Source organism: Homalodisca vitripennis, chromosome 8 (assembly GCF_021130785.1).
Source record: "Homalodisca vitripennis isolate AUS2020 chromosome 8, UT_GWSS_2.1, whole genome shotgun sequence".
Classification (NCBI taxonomy): domain Eukaryota; kingdom Metazoa; phylum Arthropoda; class Insecta; order Hemiptera; family Cicadellidae; genus Homalodisca; species Homalodisca vitripennis.
In genome coordinates, this window is record NC_060214.1 from 115,139,675 (window position 1) to 115,158,038 (window position 18,364).

The 18,364-nt window shown below is 35.7% G+C and overlaps 1 protein-coding gene across 4 annotated transcripts; it reads left to right on the plus strand.

Moving 5' to 3' along the window:
* The first annotated feature begins 1,154 nt into the window (after positions 1-1,154).
* LOC124367949 (leukocyte surface antigen CD53-like) lies at positions 1,155-17,830 on the plus strand. Of its 4 annotated transcripts, none has more exons than XM_046825178.1 (5): positions 1,155-1,313; positions 7,301-7,510; positions 10,502-10,669; positions 15,043-15,237; positions 17,624-17,830. In XM_046825178.1, the coding sequence occupies exons 1-5, from the start codon at positions 1,254-1,256 to the stop codon at positions 17,696-17,698; spliced, it is 708 nt and encodes a 235-aa protein (XP_046681134.1). In that variant the 5' UTR covers positions 1,155-1,253; the 3' UTR covers positions 17,699-17,830. The 4 variants fall into 4 exon arrangements, with proteins under 4 accessions (XP_046681134.1, XP_046681136.1, XP_046681135.1 ...); XM_046825180.1 differs by lacking the exon at positions 17,624-17,830 and adding an exon at positions 17,484-17,567; XM_046825179.1 differs by lacking the exon at positions 17,624-17,830 and adding an exon at positions 17,064-17,163.
* The last annotated feature ends 534 nt before the right edge of the window (positions 17,831-18,364 follow it).

An 18,364-nucleotide genomic window follows, 5' to 3' on the forward strand; every position in this document is an offset into this window, starting at 1 on the left:
AGGATAGATGTTAAATCTCGAAACGTATTGTTCTATTTCTGCAATATATAATGGTGGTAAACATCCGAAATTCTGTTATGATTTTAGAAATGAATTGTTGATAAATCTGTGATTGCTCCTCAGAAAATAATGTTAAATAGCACAAGTAACTGTGTGAAAGCTTTAGAAAAGTTTTAAAAACTTTAGAATGCTTTGTAAGGATTATGTATATCAATTTTGGGTTTGAAAAATTATTTTATTTATTTATTTATTTCCAACGGTTCCACCATTTATACATGAGTTGACTTAACTAAGGATAAACTAATCAAGATGACATACTTTACTTTATGTACATGATTTATAGTTTTAGGGAGTGACATGCTTTTTTATTCTTTTATGACTTGAGGGAAGTTATATTTTTAATCAAATATACTCAAAGGAAATAACGTTTTTTTAATTATTTTTACTAACAAAATTATTTGTTTTTTATAAAACATCTTACTGCCAGAAGCTATAACTCAAGTATATGATGTAACAATTTTACATTTTTATCTTCAAGCGTTTTTATATGGGTCTGATTACAAAATGCCGGCTATTTAACACGGAGGGATCAAAAATGCTGTCTACTTTTTCAGTATTCAGGAAATCTATCCTATAGAGCTAAAAGTTTTACACAAAAATATACTTTTCAAACCCACAATCGATTGAAAAGTATATTTGAGAACATGTATAAAGGATAACAGTATAAAAGTATACTTGAGAACATTCTTGAAGGCGTAAGCGGAGCACTCATGTGTATTTCTGAAAATGAAAGGGTAGAAAATATTTAGAATAAATTGATCAGGATAAAAGGGATACCTTGCAAATGTAAGAATTTTCTTGAAACAGTGGTGTAGAATATTGTTCTATACTATTGCGTCTTTCCTTTCTTGGAAGAATGTTGAAATTACAGATCTACTCAGACCGGGGATGCACTGGCAAAGGGGTATGTTTATGCAACAGTCAAAAGCAATTTTGACACATTACGGGAATGTTTGTACTTCTGTAGAGCGTCAAGAAAGTTGCGGGAAATTGTAACAAATACACGGAATGTCTCGCTATCGCACTGACGTGAAGCAGGTGATTCACTGCCCCCCTCCTCCCACCAAATATTCTGCTGATAACTTACGCCCGTCATAATCCCGCTTCGACAGGAAAGTCCTCCCATTCTGCCTTAACTGCTGCCAGTGGAACTTCAGGTGATCGTCTTACCGGAAAAAATCCCGATCGCCAAGATGGGTTGTGCTATAGGAACTATCCGTTACATCCTTTTCTTCTTCAACTTCCTCTTGGCGGTAAGTCTTCTGAATGCTTCTAAATCCCAGTGAAGAGTGAGTAGATGTATTGAACTATAATTTATCTAACAAGACTCTCCATAATTTATAAATAATGCGCAATAGCCCCACAAAAGAATAATTAGCCTAATAACAAATTGAAACCTATTTTTTTTAAATTGATCAACGCAAACGTAAATGTTCCAAACCGTATATCAAGAATTTGTAGCCTTGTGATAAATCATCATTCTTTAACGTTTTGTTATGCTAGCGTTAGATTTTAAATGGGATCAACTAAAAACAGTTTGATTTTTATTTAGTCTATCTTCTCCTGGGAATTCGCGTAGTATATTAATACTTTACTTTTAATGGTTCATCTTTCTCTTTAGATGCTCATTTATGTACGATCTGTCTGGTCTGAGTATTTAAAATTCAATAAATTCAGGTGGTTCTAAGACAAAATACCATGCAGTCCTACTGTTTGGTGCTTAATAGTGTCACTTACCAAGAAATTAATTTGGAGTTCAAAAATTTAATTTATTACGTATTTAAACTCTGGTCTTCGTTCGAACTGAAAGGTTCTCAAAATGAACACGTGTTATGTTTGGTTAGTTAGGCATAACACGCCGTTTAAAGAAAGAATATTTAAATAGTGGACGAAAAAAATCAGGTTTTAACTGGTCTTTATAAAATATTACAAGGAATCACAAATATCCAGTTAGGGGTAAACATATGATAACATCATAAATTTTTTCACTTAATATTATATCCTTATTGTGAAGATCCAATTCTATGGTATCATACAGATTTTATTCGTGAAGACATTTTTGTCTTATGGAGTTATATAACAAAGAATTAGAGTATTGGTAAGGAAAGCAACTAAGGTTACTCCTAAGAACTTGTGTTACATAATGTCATCATTTCTTGAAAGTCAACTAATTCCTTAATTTTATCTCATGATGTAATAACACTATGCTTTCAGTTCAAAAGACCAAACTTTGACGTTTTTCTTAATTAATTTTGAGTTAGTAATGAGTAAATAAACACATGTCAAGAAAGTATTCTTTCCAAACGAAACGCTGATCTTGATAAATGTTAAATTACTCGTAATTATTGAGTATCCAGACACGTGGTAAGGGGCTTGGAAGAAAATCGATTTGAATCATATCAGGTAGACCTAAATCTTATCTTATCTTTGAACTGCGCAATCGACTTATCGTTGTAAATACAAACACATATTTATGAAACATCAGTACAGTACCCCGAGCGAAATACGAAAAAAGGAAACATTTCCTCTATGCCAGTGGAAAATAATAATATACTACCCATTATAAGATACAAATCTGTAAGTGAAAAAGTGTTTTTAGAGATGTAAACAAACCAGTAACCACAAGACCAATGAATTTCGTTTGCATTTCATGGATTCTCAAAAGCTAGATACTTATTTCTAGGAGGCAAAAAAGAAAAAATCCTGTGTTCACAAACCTGAAATGATAACAGGATTTCGGACATTTGCTATCGTTACAGGTTATGACAGGTATAACACAAAGTTTCTTTGCAGTGACAACGCCTGAACTGGACTCCAAGCAGTTTTTGGGTACGTTTGAACCCCTTTCTTTCCCTTCTTTACTTTTTTATATTCTTTATTTTTGTATATATTAATAACCCCCCCCCAACTGACGAAGAGGATAGATTCCAATCCTCGAAACGTTGTGTTATACCTTTTATAACCTGTAACGATGAGAGATGTCCGAAATCCTGTTATCCTTTCAAACCTTCCATCGTCAATAACAAACTTAAAAAACCCCTGATAGGTTTACAACACAATAAACTGTGTACTATCTAAGCGTAAGAAGCTCGGAAAATCATGGAAATAGTATAGTATGAGATTATTAACATAGGGTATCTGTTGGTCTCCAGTACAAACATATTGTTCAGCAACAAATTGGTGAAAAATAAAAATCTATAGGCTTTGTAGTTGTTGATGGGATATGTGTAGGGTCAGGCATTTCACGAAAGTCAAAATGGCGATCAAGGTTTTGAATTTCCACTACATTGATACCTTTCTTTCTCTCATCTTCTGATCTAGAGCTATCACAAGACTATCTGTAGCCCTGGTCTCCATGGGGAAAATTGGTTCTTGCAAGGAGTAGGCCGTTACTGTCGCAAGAGATAGATTGTCGTCGTCTGTATCACAGATAGTAGGCGTATAGGTAGGATCAATATCGCTGCCTTCACTGAACATTGATGATACACCACTCATCGTCTGACATAAGTCAACACCCAGTTGTCTATCCACTTCACTCGGGTGATTCATAATGTTGTCACTCATTGTTTACGAAACTAATAATTACTGATAAAATATTACGGTTACAAAAGTAAATACGTCAATAAAAACAGTATTCAAGAACGAAACGTATCTCAATTTGCAAGCACAAAGACAAAATATAAGAATTGTTACGTCGCAAACAACTTATAATATAGTGAGAAGATCCAGCAGATGGCATTTTTCGTTGATCACCAACCCAAAGACTTGCTATCGGAGGATAAAGAAATAATCTCGACGTTTAGTATTTCCGTGTTCCTTGTACACATAGAAGGGCTAGCTTGGTTCTAGGTATTTAGCCTACATTGGAGCAGTTCTAACCTAATCTCTGGCCCGCCCCTACCAGCAGAGTTGATACGGTCTCAGCTTATCACACCATGGACCCGGGTTCGATTTCTTGTTTGGGTACAATAATTTCGCGCGCTAACAAATCATTGCTTAAATTAATGCAATAAGCAGTTCCTGGCTAGAACTTCATTCATAAAATAAAGAACGCTTTACATCTGGGAGACTTCATCACAATAGTTGGCAACCCTGCAGGAATATCTGTTATACTTGTTTCCGTTGACTACCCAAACCTAATTTTATATTCTACACCGGTTGACCCTGTTTTTAAACAAATTCTGGATGCACCATTGTGTTTACTATATAAACATTTTCATTGTTAATAAAAGAAACACTTCAGTTCAGAGAATCTATGCAGGGAATATCTTAAACATGTATATTCAAGAATGTTTTTCTTGACATTTGAAGGGCTTAAAATATAAAATTACCTTAAACAAAGCTTTTTAACTAAAAAAAAGAAAATAAAAACAGTGTAATAGACGTAATTTAAAGCAAAAAGTTACTAAAAAAGTAGATAGAGTGCATTTACCCAACTTAATTTTGTTTATTTATTAAAATAATAATTGACATACAAAAACGCTTCACTGTTAGGCTACTATTACTTGCTAACCATTTTGGAAGCGTAGAAGAGTTACCTTGATTTATTTATACTCTGGGTTTTTACAAAATCTTAGTGGTCTTGATAATTCATTACTCATGTGACAAATCGAGATTCCGTAGCCCTCGCGACGATGTTTTCTGTCTCTTATCAATGTTTTCTAATTAGTCGTCAAGTGAATAATTGCGAAGATATCTGGGAACTTCAAGATAAGGGACTCGAAAGCGTGGGGACGAATCGAACCTGCCTAAAACTGATAACACAGTTGACGCAAGAGCTAACAAATCGCCGGAAATATAACCTCAAGTGCTCAGTAGATAACTTGTGTGCAACGATCGAGGAAGAAATTACAGTAAAACCTTTGACACTACTGTCATACGATTGAAATTTCAAATTCCTATGAAATTGCGAATGCATATTTATGCGGAAACCTTTATCACTATTTTGTACTTTGAAACATTAATGCTACCAGTGGTCGGCTAGGTAAATTTATTGTGAGTTTCAAACCTTTTTAGTTACAATCCTTTTATATAACTTTTCTAAAGACAGATAAAAATTATTTTCGGTCGTTCTATGAGAGGTTGTAGGGAAGACACAAAATGACTACCTCAAATGTCTTTAATTTCTCGTGAAGTGACAACAATTCTATGTTCTTTTTCGGTCATCAGGAAGAGTGATTCTTAAAGCATTGTGACTATTATATTTAGAAAATTTTACTTAACCCAAAATCGATTGAACCACATTAAAATACGTGCTTAGATATATTAGTGATCCAAGTTTGAAATGTCTTATGTAGCACTAATCATTCGATCGTCTTTTGTTGCTGTTAACTCACGCCTATGCCAATGGTCGTTTTACAATAATATACATAATATACAATGAATATGTATTATGAAGGTCAACAAGTAGTTAAAGATTTAAATTAAATAAAACAACGTAACCTTGGCTTAGTAAAAGAAAAAGCAGAACATTTCTTTACACTTAATAACATCTTAAAAGGAAATCAAACCAAGTAGGTACTCCCAAACTGGGCAGAAGCATCCCTTAACTAGATGCTACCTTAATCTTATTTTAAACAGAGATTGCTCTTAATATAATTATTGACTTCATAATTAATTGACAATGTGAAGTAGAACGCGTCTGAAAGCGAGAGATATATGTATCTATCAAACAAATATTTCATTTATTTCTGTTTTGATGAATGATTTTTAAAATTATAAAGTTCATATGAGAATAGAGAGCGCCATATACTTTTAAGATTAAATCAGTATTTTGAACATACAATCCAAATGACCAACCAAATGAAGCATTTGTTGCAACTGCGTTGCTGCCGTTGGTATTACTGAAGTATTTACTATATTTTTTGAACTTAATTAATCCAGATATATTATTAAATCCTCTTTAAAAATTCCGTTTCAGGCGCCAGATTATTCTTTTGAGTCAAATAAAGGACAAAAAGGTTCAGAATATTTGATTCACCAGAGTATCTAATACTTACAAGAGTCATGGTAAAACTCTGTCCGTTGTAAGATACAACAATTGTAATAAGGAAATTCCTCTTTCTTATTTCTTGGTAATTTTCCTCACAGCAATGCGACGATTGAATCAATATCAGATTATTTTGTAAGTGGTGGGATTAAAGGCATATGTGTAATTCGTGAATCAGCTGATAACGGAGGCTTAAGTAATTTTATGGCAGCTCAATTGGGAAAGCCGTCACAATCTCTAGCTGAAACCTTTCACTGTTGCTAGTATTTACATGAAGGAATATTAAGGGCTCTACTGCTTAACTTTGGAATAAATTGAAAAAAGACATTAGTAATCATCTTTTAACGACTTGTACAAAATTAGGATTAAAACGAATCAGATTCACGTGTAAGTCATGGGGACACGTTCCAATTCAAGAAAAATTAAAGGGCCAATAACTTAACCTTGAGGAACTCCTCTCTTACTTATCAGCCACAATCCTAACAGTAGTACAAATTATCGTATTTTGACAAATTTTGCAGAATATCCCATGATTCACAAGTTTTTACTGTAAACGATGTTTACGTAAAGAATATAATTTTTATTTGGAGCAATTTATTTTTGGTTTAGGAAAAAGTGATTTTAAGGTTAGCATACGAGAATACACAGAACGAATCCTTGCCTGTAATGTCTTTTTAATTTGTAAATTTTATTTATGAATGAATAAATAAATTTATTTCCAATCAATATAAACACAGTTGTAAACATTATCATTTCTGGAAATTGACTGGCCACTTTTACAAGTAGTGTGGCCAGTTGGTAAATTGAAAAAACAATAAATACACATTTATGAGAGTCTAGCATCTTAGATTACTTTGAGCCGCCATTTGGGTATCTACTAAAATATTTATGCAATATTGCAAAATATTATAATCGCAATATTAAAGGCAGTGCCGGTTTTAGCATTACTAGCGCCCTGGGCGAGATTTCTTCGGCGCCCCCTAACTGCAATTCAATTACATACGAAAAAAGGCTGTCGGCGCCCCTTTTCGTCCGGCGCCTCTGGGCGGTCGCCCAACCGCGCCCTACCCTAACGCCGCTCCTGATTAAAGGGATACTAAAATATTTAACAACGAACTAAATTAAAATATCTTACAATAAATAGATTAGTGTCGTTATCAAGATACAATTCATTTAGGTTTATATCAATGATTCCATCTTCATTGTCGATATTTTCGACTGTTTAAACATAGTGTGTCTTTCCACTTCCAGCTGTTGGGGTTAGCCATATGCGGCACAGGAGTATATGTGATGTATCAGAAAGACTCGACTTTCAGCGTCGTGTCGCAGGGAAATGTGGTCAACGTTTCCAACTTGAACACGCCAACGATGGTGGTCGCGATCGTTGGGGCTTGCATCTTCATCTTCGCCTTCTTCGGGTGTTGCGGAGCGCTGCGGGAGAGTCATTGCATGATCATCACGGTGAGTCTTTCCAGAGGTTCTGCATGAACATCGGTGTAAGTGTGTTTTTGTATCTTTATAGTAGTTCATTGCATGATCATCACGGTGGCTCTTTCCAGAGGTTCTGCATGAACATCGGTGTAAGTGTGTTTTGTATCTTTATAGTAGTTCATTGCATGATCATCACGGTGGCTCTTTCCAGAGGTTCTGCATGAACATCGGTGTAAGTGTGTTTTGTATCTTTATAAGTTCATTGCATGATCATCACGGTGAGTCTTTCCAGAGGTTCTGCATCGGTGTAATTGTATCTTTATAGTATGCATGATCATCACGGTGATTGCATGGACATCTATCTTTGCATGTTCTGAGGTCATGATCATCTCAGAGGTTCTGCATGGACATCGGTGTAAGTGTGTTTTGTATCTTTATAGTAGTTCATTGCATGATCATCACGGTGAGTCTTTCCAGAGGTTCTGCATGAACATCGGTGTAAGTGTGTTTTGTATCTTTATAGTAGTTCATTGCATGATCATCACGGTGAGTGTTTCCAGAGGTTCTGCATGGACATCGGTGTAAGTGTGTTTTGTATCTTTATAGTAGTTCATTGCATGATCATCACGGTGAGTGTTTCCAGAGGTTCTGCATGGACATCGGTGTAAGTGTGTTTTGTATCTTTATAGTAGTTCATTGCATGATCATCACGGTGAGTCTTTCCAGAGGTTCTGCATGGACATCGGTGTAAGTGTGTTTTGTATCTTTATAGTAGTTCATTGCATGATCATCACGGTGAGTCTTTCCAGAGGTTCTGCATGGACATCGGTGTAAGTGTGTTTTGTATCTTTATAGTAGTTCATTGCATGATCATCACGGTGAGTCTTTCCAGAGGTTCTGCATGAACATCGGTGTAAGTGTGTTTTGTATCTTTATAGTAGTTCATTGCATGATCATCACGGTGGCTCTTTCCAGAGGTTCTGCATGAACATCGGTGTAAGTGTGTTTTGTATCCTTATGGTACTTTCAATCTATTGCAGAGTAAACAACTCAAATCATACTTTCATATTCGATGTTAGTTTACTTAGAAAATTATGATACCTCCACTAAGCAGTTGATTGGAGGGAGAGGGAGAGGGAGAGAGAGAGAGGGGGAGAGAGAGAGAGGGGGGGGGAGAGAGAGGGGGGGAGAGAGAGGGGAGAGAGAGAGAGAGAGAGAGAATTTTAATATATCACCTTGAATAGTTTCCTCAGGTAGATAACTAACCTAACACATAAGTACAATATAGGTTAAAATAAATTAATCATACAAAGCGTTGTGGACACGCGTCAGAACCACTGACGTCACAGTTGTCAGCGGTTGGTTACTGAGTGCAGATCTGTCGTGGTTTGTACTCTTTAGTTTTGTTTTAATAATTAGTTCAGCTTTATTAGACTAAATGCATATTTTAGAGATAATGTACTTGATGGAGTCGACATACAAAGTGTTGGTTTGTCATTACTGACCTTGATTATAGGTTATGTTAGCATAATTGTCCATCTAAGGAAGAGATTCCATTGCAGATCTCGAAAGGTCTGATGGCAAGTGTCCAAAAAACTGCTACGTTCATAATTTTTCTGACGTCAAAAAATCAAGTTTCATTAGAAAATTAGTTATGTATTGAAATCATTGTAATATTTTGTCCGTAATGAAAGAAGTAAGTCATAGATTTGTGTTTCTCCGATTATAGATAACAGCTAATTTATCTATCAGAGTGATATTTAGTTCAGGTTAGATTGTTGCTATATTGTAGACACAAACTTACAAACCATTGGAAATGTGTACATATAAATGTGTATAATCTTTCCTTCCATGAAGGCTTCAAAATTTAAATAACCGTGAAAAATTATAAATCTTTACTTTAAAGTGATTTTATGACTCCAGATGTTAACCTAAAATCGGTAAACAAAATGAGATAAGTAACTTGTATAGTATATATAATGAATGACAAACAGATTAGTCAAGCTGACCCATCCAACATTTCACTTCACCAATATTTTACTAAAGTCCACTTATATTATTCATTACTTTTTGTTATATTTAATGTAATAGTTGCCGTGTCTCACACCCAGATAATATGAAGATAATGGTTCACGTACTGTAGATGTCTAATATAATTCATTAATTGTTAACACACAACAATATCTACAAAGGAACTTCCAACATCAATACTGGAATCTACTTTGTTTTCAAAATAAACTATTTCCCTTTTTTGTTAATTTTTTATTTTAACGAACAATTGAAATATATACTCCTAGGCGTACGATCAGGCCGTTTTTCAGAGACTAGATTTAAATTTTCCAGAGATCAGTCTTCCTAGGTATTTCAATTAATTATTTTCAGTTTAAGTATTTAATATATTTAGAAGATGTAGCAAAGTTCCTTTCTGGTGTGTGAACAGTGAGAGTTGGATGATTGACCTGTAACTTTAACTTTACTATCTTGGATGACTGTGGGGGAGGCTATAAGTACAATACATCGAAGAGAGAATATACTTATTTAGTGAGTATTTGTGATGTAACTTTGTTACATTTTTGTGGTTTTACTTTAAAACGACCCAGTAGAGTATTAACAGACAAATCTATGAGTTGAAAAAAAAAAAAAAAACTGTCCACGGTTTAGCATTTTATGACGCTACTGATAAAGACTGTTGGGCAACTTTTCTACTTTTGAGAATTGCCATTAACAGTATTTTGTTTCATACAATGTAATTCTGGGATTAATCAGCTAGCAGTCTTCAAAATTTTAAGCGTTGGTCATGAGTTATTTCAATTTGGAGGATGATGCACCAATGTAGTGTACATTGTATTGACGCAATGCCAATAATCTTGTTCAAAATTAGAAGAGTTAACTCTTCTGAAACTTTGAGCTGAAACATCAGCGATATTCATCTTGCACTATGCTATCAACTATTATCCATGAACATCGAAAGGAAGAGAAGTAGAATGGTAAGAAAATTAAAAGAGTTTGTCTTGTTGACAGTACGCAGTGATGCTGATGACTCTCTTCGCAATACAAGTTGTACTGGCCGCGATCATCTACTACTTTCGCAGTAAGGCTCAGGATTTCGTGAACGAAAAAGTCAGCAAGGCCTATCTGGATTACCAGACCCCGAACACTAAGGAGTGGATCGACCAGCTGCAGACCCAAGTATGTATTATAACTTCACAAATGATCACATATTTCGGGCTTGTCTTTTAGCCCACCTATTAGTCAATTTCATTCGAAATTATTAGTTTTTTATTTTTATCAACTCACGTATTCGCCCAACAACCAGCTTCTCTTAATGTTTTGGTAGATAATTATATGTGATTAAAGCAAATAAGAAGAAAGAATGAAATTTATTTCTTAATGAAAGTGATACATCAGATTTTTCTTTTCTTGTTTGACAGTCAAACAAAAAAAATCCTCTTGACAATATTCTTTTCAAATTATAACAAAGTCCAAAAACCAAAGATGTTGAAAACATAATAGAGTATAACAAAGCCTTTCTCGTGCTCAGTCTGACCTTAAGACAAAACACACATAATAATATTTAAAATATGACATATTGTATTGTAACAAAGTATAAACAATAATAGCATTTATACTAGTAACATAAACTTTAAATTTCTTCAAGAAAAATACAGGGCCTCCAAAGCAGAGCTTGTAATGAGGTCCCGTCCTTGAATTTAAAATGAATATTTTAGATCGGTTTTATTATTGTACTTTCTTGATGGACTCCCTTTCTTAACTTCTAAATAGAACTATTTATATAAATATTACAAAAAAACAAAATATAATGGTCAAAGGTGTGCTACAGTAATAAAAGAAAAGAAAAATACATAGGCTACTAACATATATATATATATATATATATATATATATATATATATATATATATATATATATATACTAGCTGTTTCCCGCGGCTTCGCACGCTTTTTGTAAGCGTTACCCGTGTATGTGCACTTCTGGCTCAAGTAAATTATATTTCCAACACCGATGTAGAGTTTGCTTTGTTGCCACGATCAAGAAAATCTGTATATGTTTATAGCCATTGGTACACGTACATGTGTTTTATTATAAAGTGGTCTAACACTCAAGCTTTAAGTTCAACCAGAAATTTATCTTTAAGACAAATATACATAATATTTTTTTAGACCTTTTACTGATGGAAAATAACACTGTTCTTGGAAATTGTAAAAAAAAAGATATCAAATCACGTTTATCAAAAAATTTGACATTTGTGACACGTTGTAAATGTCAAAAAATGTTTGTTTACATAGAAACGTCAAAAATATTTATGTTTACTTAGTTACTGTCAAAAATAACAACAATTTTTTGTCGCATTATATATGTTTACAAAGAACAGCTGATTAAAAATTTGAAAAGACTCTTTCACTTAATAACATATGTTTGCTGCAATGCATTTCTTACGGGTATTTCTGTAACCAGTGCGGGCGGAATCCTGAATCGGGAAAGGGATAAAAAGTATCCTATAACCTTCTACAGATCAAGACGAACAAATTAAAAAAAAAAATTAGGCGAATCCGTCCAGCCGTTTGTGAGTGATGCTGTTACACACGAACAGTTTCATTTATCTGTTATATATTAGATATATATATATATATACATTCATACATACAAACATACTACATACTCACATACATACTCTCAGACGGCACGCATACATACTCGTACATCTGCATTTTTATACTTAAGAGCACTGCACATTTCCAGGACAAAAAAGGAATATTAATGCATGCATATATTATAACACAATTTTAAATCAAATTACATAATTTAAGATCATAAAAATTAAGTAAGAAAGTATGCGAAAAATAAAATGAGAATAATTTATGTTCTACTTACAAGTAAATTTTCAATATTGTCTAAACTAAAAAGCCAAACTCAATTTAAAAAGAAATTCTATTTTTTACTCCAGTTCCTTATAGCTTAAGGCACGTAGTTAATAATAGTCTAGGTACCAAAAATGAATAAGTTTTGGTAAAATAAGCGTTTCAGGTTTTGGAACAAATACATTATCACCATTTCTCAATTTTAATTTATATTCCCCACCTCGCTAAAAATTCCCACTTCTATTATAATATATATTTAGCACTTTGTAAAAAATATACCTAGCTAAGGTTAATGGTTTAAATTAGCATCAATGGTAATTGAATACACATTTTCCAATATTAATTTTATTCTTTTGAGGCCTTTCGGAATAAATAAAAAAATTATTGAATCTAAATATTTTCATTTAGAAAAAATGCAAATATTTATTCATTTTGAAGTTGCCTGATGATGGATGGAATCATTGATTGTTTAGAATAAAACTAATATTGGAAAATGTGTATTCATTTACCAGTGATATTAAATTAAACTTTTTTCAATGCTCCAAGATTCTGCAAGGTTAAAAGTGATTATACAGATGGCCAAAACGGCCATTACAGAGGCTACCGCTTCACGTGGCCAATGATGTCCAAGGCAGTTATGGGGGTTGGCTAAAACCCCCATAACTAGGAGTCGAGCTAGGAGTCCATAGCTAGGAGTAGGTTATTAGGAGTCGAGTTTGGAAAAACGGGTTGCTTAGCAAAATGTGGTTAGTAGGAGTAGAACGTGATTGTCTATGGCTAAAGATGATCAGAATGTGAGCAAGGAGTTATGTGGCTAAGGGAAAAGTCAGTTATTATCTGATCAATACGCACATTGGGAAACTATGAATAAGGCGGCCGATAGGAAATCAAAGTGAACGTGGATGGTTGCTAGGGCATAGGAGACCAAGACTTACATTGATTTGGTTAAGGATAAAGGCTAAGCCGTAGTATAAAGCCAAGCAAGGGTATAGATGATTAATGTCTGAGCAATACGTTAATTGGGGAACTAAGAATAAGGCGGCCGATAGGAAATCAAAGTGAACGTGGATAGTTGCTAGGGCATAGGAGACCAAGAGTTGCACTGAGTTGACTAAGAACAAAAGTGGTAAGTATTTGACTAGTGTAATCATTCTGAGTAGTTGAGGCTTAGGCCTAGTGTTTGGTTAACTAACACAATACAACTATTGGAAGATCAATCCGTTCACCGAGGAAGATAAAGCTACGAGTTCATATGGTTGTTGGATGATCAAGATGTTAATTGAGGTGGCTAAGGGTAATGCTGTCAATTGTGTCAAGGCAATTATTTAGATAACTAAAGCCAAAGAAGATCAAGCTGTTCGTTGAGGAAGCAAAGAGTAAGGCGCTGTTGATTTATGACTAGGGAGATTACCTGAATATCTAATTAACACTAATACCAAAGCATTTGTTGGGTGGCTAAAGCTTATGTACTGAATGGGGTATTATGAGAAAGTAAAATCTGCTCACCGTGCTGTGATCTTCTGTCCAAGCTTACTGCAGAATATACAAGAGGAGAAATGATTTTTACTATGTACAGTGATTGACTGTATTTTACTGATGTGTCCCTTTACAAACCTTCCAAAGAATATGTTATGTGGAAAATGTTGTGGTAATAAGCAGTTTTTGTTCCTAAATTTAGTCAGCCTACATGCTATTGGTAGTGCAATGGCCTAGCGCTTTGGATTTAGGAGAGTTTATGTTACTTCTTTTTAAAAAGAGGCCGATCACCTCCCTTTTGGACCATAGCCTTGTGCCAGGATCTTATCATACAGAATAAGGAAGAGAGTCGATATAAGACAAGATTGATGGTATTGAAAAAAGTGTTACAGTCACACACAGGATAAGGACCTGCGTTATTTTGAACTCTTTTGTTTGTTATATATTTTCTATTATTTATCTTCATTTTGTTAATATTGTTATCATTTTGCAATTTCTATCGATGTTTTTTCTCCAAAGTCTATTATTATTGTGACTCTTAAAGTCTATTTAGTTGTTAGGCTATACTTTCATAGTATATTGTTGTTACTCATATACTGTTTTAACTGTTATTTTTAAATTTTATATAGTTATTCTTAATACCATGAAGTAACTATTTTATTTCGTTTGTTATTATTATGTTTAGGGTTTGCTAGCTATATCCCCATTATTTATTAAAGGGACAATCTGTAGCGAATTTACTTTGTTGACTTTCAATCATATCTGTTTTTTGACACTATTATTGTTTCTATTATCTTGTAGATTAACCCCATTGTTATTATTTCGATGGTATACCTTTGATTGTAATCTTTCTCTGTTCTTTTTTCTGCTATTTATTGTATTTCTGCACTTTTTGATTCCATTATTTACAATGTTGTAACTATTTTTGTTTGTGAGCAATTGCTTTTTAAAATACTGTGTTTTGTTTATAAAAATTGTGTATGCCGTTGGAATGAATAAATAAATAAACTCTGTGATCCAAAAATCTGGTGTGTTAGACAATGCGGCTATCGACTCTTCCAAGAAGCAGAGATCTTCGGTTTTGCTGAAGATTCATTTCGATTGACTAAATATCGACTATTTATTTTTACTCCTATTTATTCGTCCTTAAGTTTAGATGGTTGGCGTAGACTACAAATATTATAGATATAATTTTATAAATTTTAGCTCAAGTGTTGCGGCTCCACTGACAACAGAACTCCTTGGATCACGTTGGGAATTCAACCTCCGTCCTCTTGCTACCCAGATAATGACACGGCCAAGCCGATCTTCACCGAGGGGTGTGACCCCGCCCTGATTGACCTGGCGGAAAGCACACTTAGCACCACGGGTGCAATTGTCATCATCGTCGCTGTTGTACAGGTAGGCTTTACGTGTGTTTGAAAAGCCTGCCTTCTCGTATATGGGCCTAACACTTTTGTAAAAAGCCGAGTGCATGAATTGAACTATAGGTAAACCGCTTACAAAAAGACATTGGGCGATTTTAGTTCACGCAGGGTGGGGTAAACACCCCTCCGCCGCTGTGATGCCGCCCTCTCCCAGTATCCCCACCACTGCTCGGCAATCGCCCGCTTGCTCTATCCCCTGACCTGACCACTGCCACTTAGCGGCTAATCTCACAACAAAATTCAAGCTCCCTGGATACGTCTGTGGCTAAGTCAGTCTGTTCAATTAATATTTTACGCTTGTATAGGGCTACAAGAGTAAAATACACAAAAATACAATATACTTATAAAATAGCTGAAGTGTAAACAAAATGGCGCGGGCGAGACACGATCCACACTGCTGAAAAAAAGAGATGTGGAGATACTTGTCCCACTCCCCACCACTCAAGGGGACTGTTCAAGATATTTGCTTCTGCGCCGGTTTCTTTGCGAGCGGTTTATCTATAACAGCTTTCACGCATTTGGATTGTTAGGAATCTTCTAGTATGCCAGACAGCAGAGGTTCGCAAGTGTGAACGTTGTAGAGGGTTCTCATCTGGGGATTACAACAGTTTTGGGTCTAAAAAACAGCGAGTATGTTTTTTTCTTTACTAGTGAATAAAAGTAACTTTAGGATATTTAGGCATGTATAAACGTACATTAGTTTAAGTTATTAAAGTAATTTTACTAATAACACTTTAACATTGTTTGATACAATATGTCAAATATTTAGGCCTACTCGTTGAAAGGTATAGCATGTTAAAAATATGTCAGTTTTAGTTTATTAATTGTAAGCACTATTGCATTTGTTCAGGGTCATTTGTTGTTCTCCTAAGGCGCGGCCCACTGCCATCCACTGAAGCCTCGAGGGCCTTATGCGCGAAAGCCTAGGACCAAAATTCTGATATACTAACCTATTTACCGGTTATTAACAAAAAATAAAATACTTTTGCAATTGCATCATAATTACCAAAATATCCATTGGTTCAGAATGATTAGCCTAAATTATATCTTGCAGGTGACCAATCACCTATCTCTTCATTACAATTTCTCTTTGTTTCCAGGTGGTCGGCATTATCTTCTCGCTATGTCTGGCCAGCTCACTTCGTCACCACTCGAAGCATCGAGGTTATGCCTAGCCTCCTGCTTAGCAGGTAGATGACCAATCGCCTATCTCTTCATTACATTTTCTCTTTGTTTCCAGGTGGTCGGCATTATCTTCTCGCTATGTCTGGCCAGCTCACTTCGTCACCACTCGAAGCATCGAGGTTATGCCTAGCCTCCTGCTTAGCAGACATGTGACCAATCGCCTATCTCTTCATTACATTTTCTCTTTGTTTCCAGGTGGTCGGCATTATCTTCTCGCTATGTCTGGCCAGCTCACTTCGTCACCACTCGAAGCATCGAGGTTATGCCTAGCCTCCTGCTTAGCAGACAGGTGACCAATCACCTATCTCTTAATTACATTTTCTCTTTGTTTCCAGGTGGTCGGCATTATCTTCTCGCTATGTCTGGCCAGCTCACTTCGTCACCACTCGAAGCATCGAGGTTATGCCTAGCCTCCTGCTTAGCAGACATGTGACCAATCGCCTATCTCTTCATTACATTTTCTCTTTGTTTCCAGGTGGTCGGCATTATCTTCTCGCTATGTCTGGCCAGCTCACTTCGTCACCACTCGAAGCATCGAGGTTATGCCTAGCCTCCTGCTTAGCAGACAGGTGACCAGTCGCCTATCTCTTCATTACATTTTCTCTTTGTTTCCAGGTGGTCGGCATCATCTTCTCGCTATGTCTGTCCAGCTCACTTCGTCACCACTCGAAGCATCGAGGTTATGCCTAGCCTCCTGCTTAGCAGACAGGTGACCAGTCGCCTATCTCTTCATTACATTTTCTCTTTGTTTCCAGGTGGTCGGCATTATCTTCTCGCTATGTCTGGCCAGCTCACTTCGTCACCACTCGAAGCATCGAGGTTATGCCTAGCCTCCTGCTTCGCAGGTAGATGACCAATCGCCTATCTCTTCATTACATTTTCTCTTTGTTTCCAGGTGGTCGGCATTATCTTCTCGCTATGTCTGGCCAGCTCACTTCGTCACCACTCGAAGCATCGAGGTTATGCCTAGCCTCCTGCTTAGCAGGTAGATGACCAATTGCCTATCTCTTCATTCCTTTTTCTCTTTGTTTCCAGGTGGTCGGCATTATCTTCTCGCTATGTCTGGCCAGCTCACTTCGTCGCCACTCGAAGCATCGAGGTTATGCCTAGCCTCCTGCTTAGCAGATAGATGACCAATCGCCTATCTCTTCATTACATTTTCTCTTTGTTTCCAGGTGGTCGGCATCATCTTCTCGCTATGTCTGGCCAGCTCACTTCGTCACCACTCGAAGCATCGAGGTTATGCCTAGCCTTCTTCTAGGGCAGGCAGGTAAATCAATCGCTTGTCTCTTCATTTAATCGAACACATCACGTTTAACCCAACTGAGAGTTTTATTTACCATGTAAAAGCTTTTTTTAAGTATATAGAGGTCTATTTTTTATTTGAAATAATTATTTACATCCTTTTCCCGTAATTGATTTACGAGCTTCAAAATTTATGTTATAAACTTTGTGCGGCGTGGCGCCGAAGGTATACTCCCCACTATACTAGCTGTACTTCAGGTCACGTCCCAGATCGTCCATCGTGATCTGACGTTGAAAAGTTGGATGATCAGACACATGATCTAAGGTCGGGAAAGTACCGATTGGAAATACTCCTTGGCCATCAGTGCGGTCTTCGGTTGTGCCTTCAACCCTCACTTCTGGCAAAAGAAGAAAAACATCCCTCGAGATAGTACCTAAATTCAAGCTCAGATCACGTGATAACTCGTAAATGTTAACTTAAACTTCTTTTATTTATAATACGAACGCATATATTTACCTACTTATATCTTAATAACGAATAGTAGGTAGGGACTGAGTGGCCTACGGGTAGTACCAAAGTACCAAATGCTGATACGTTGCAGAATTTACTATTCACAACCGGATCAAAAAAGAGGATCACATGTAGATGGTGTCATATATGAAATTGAACA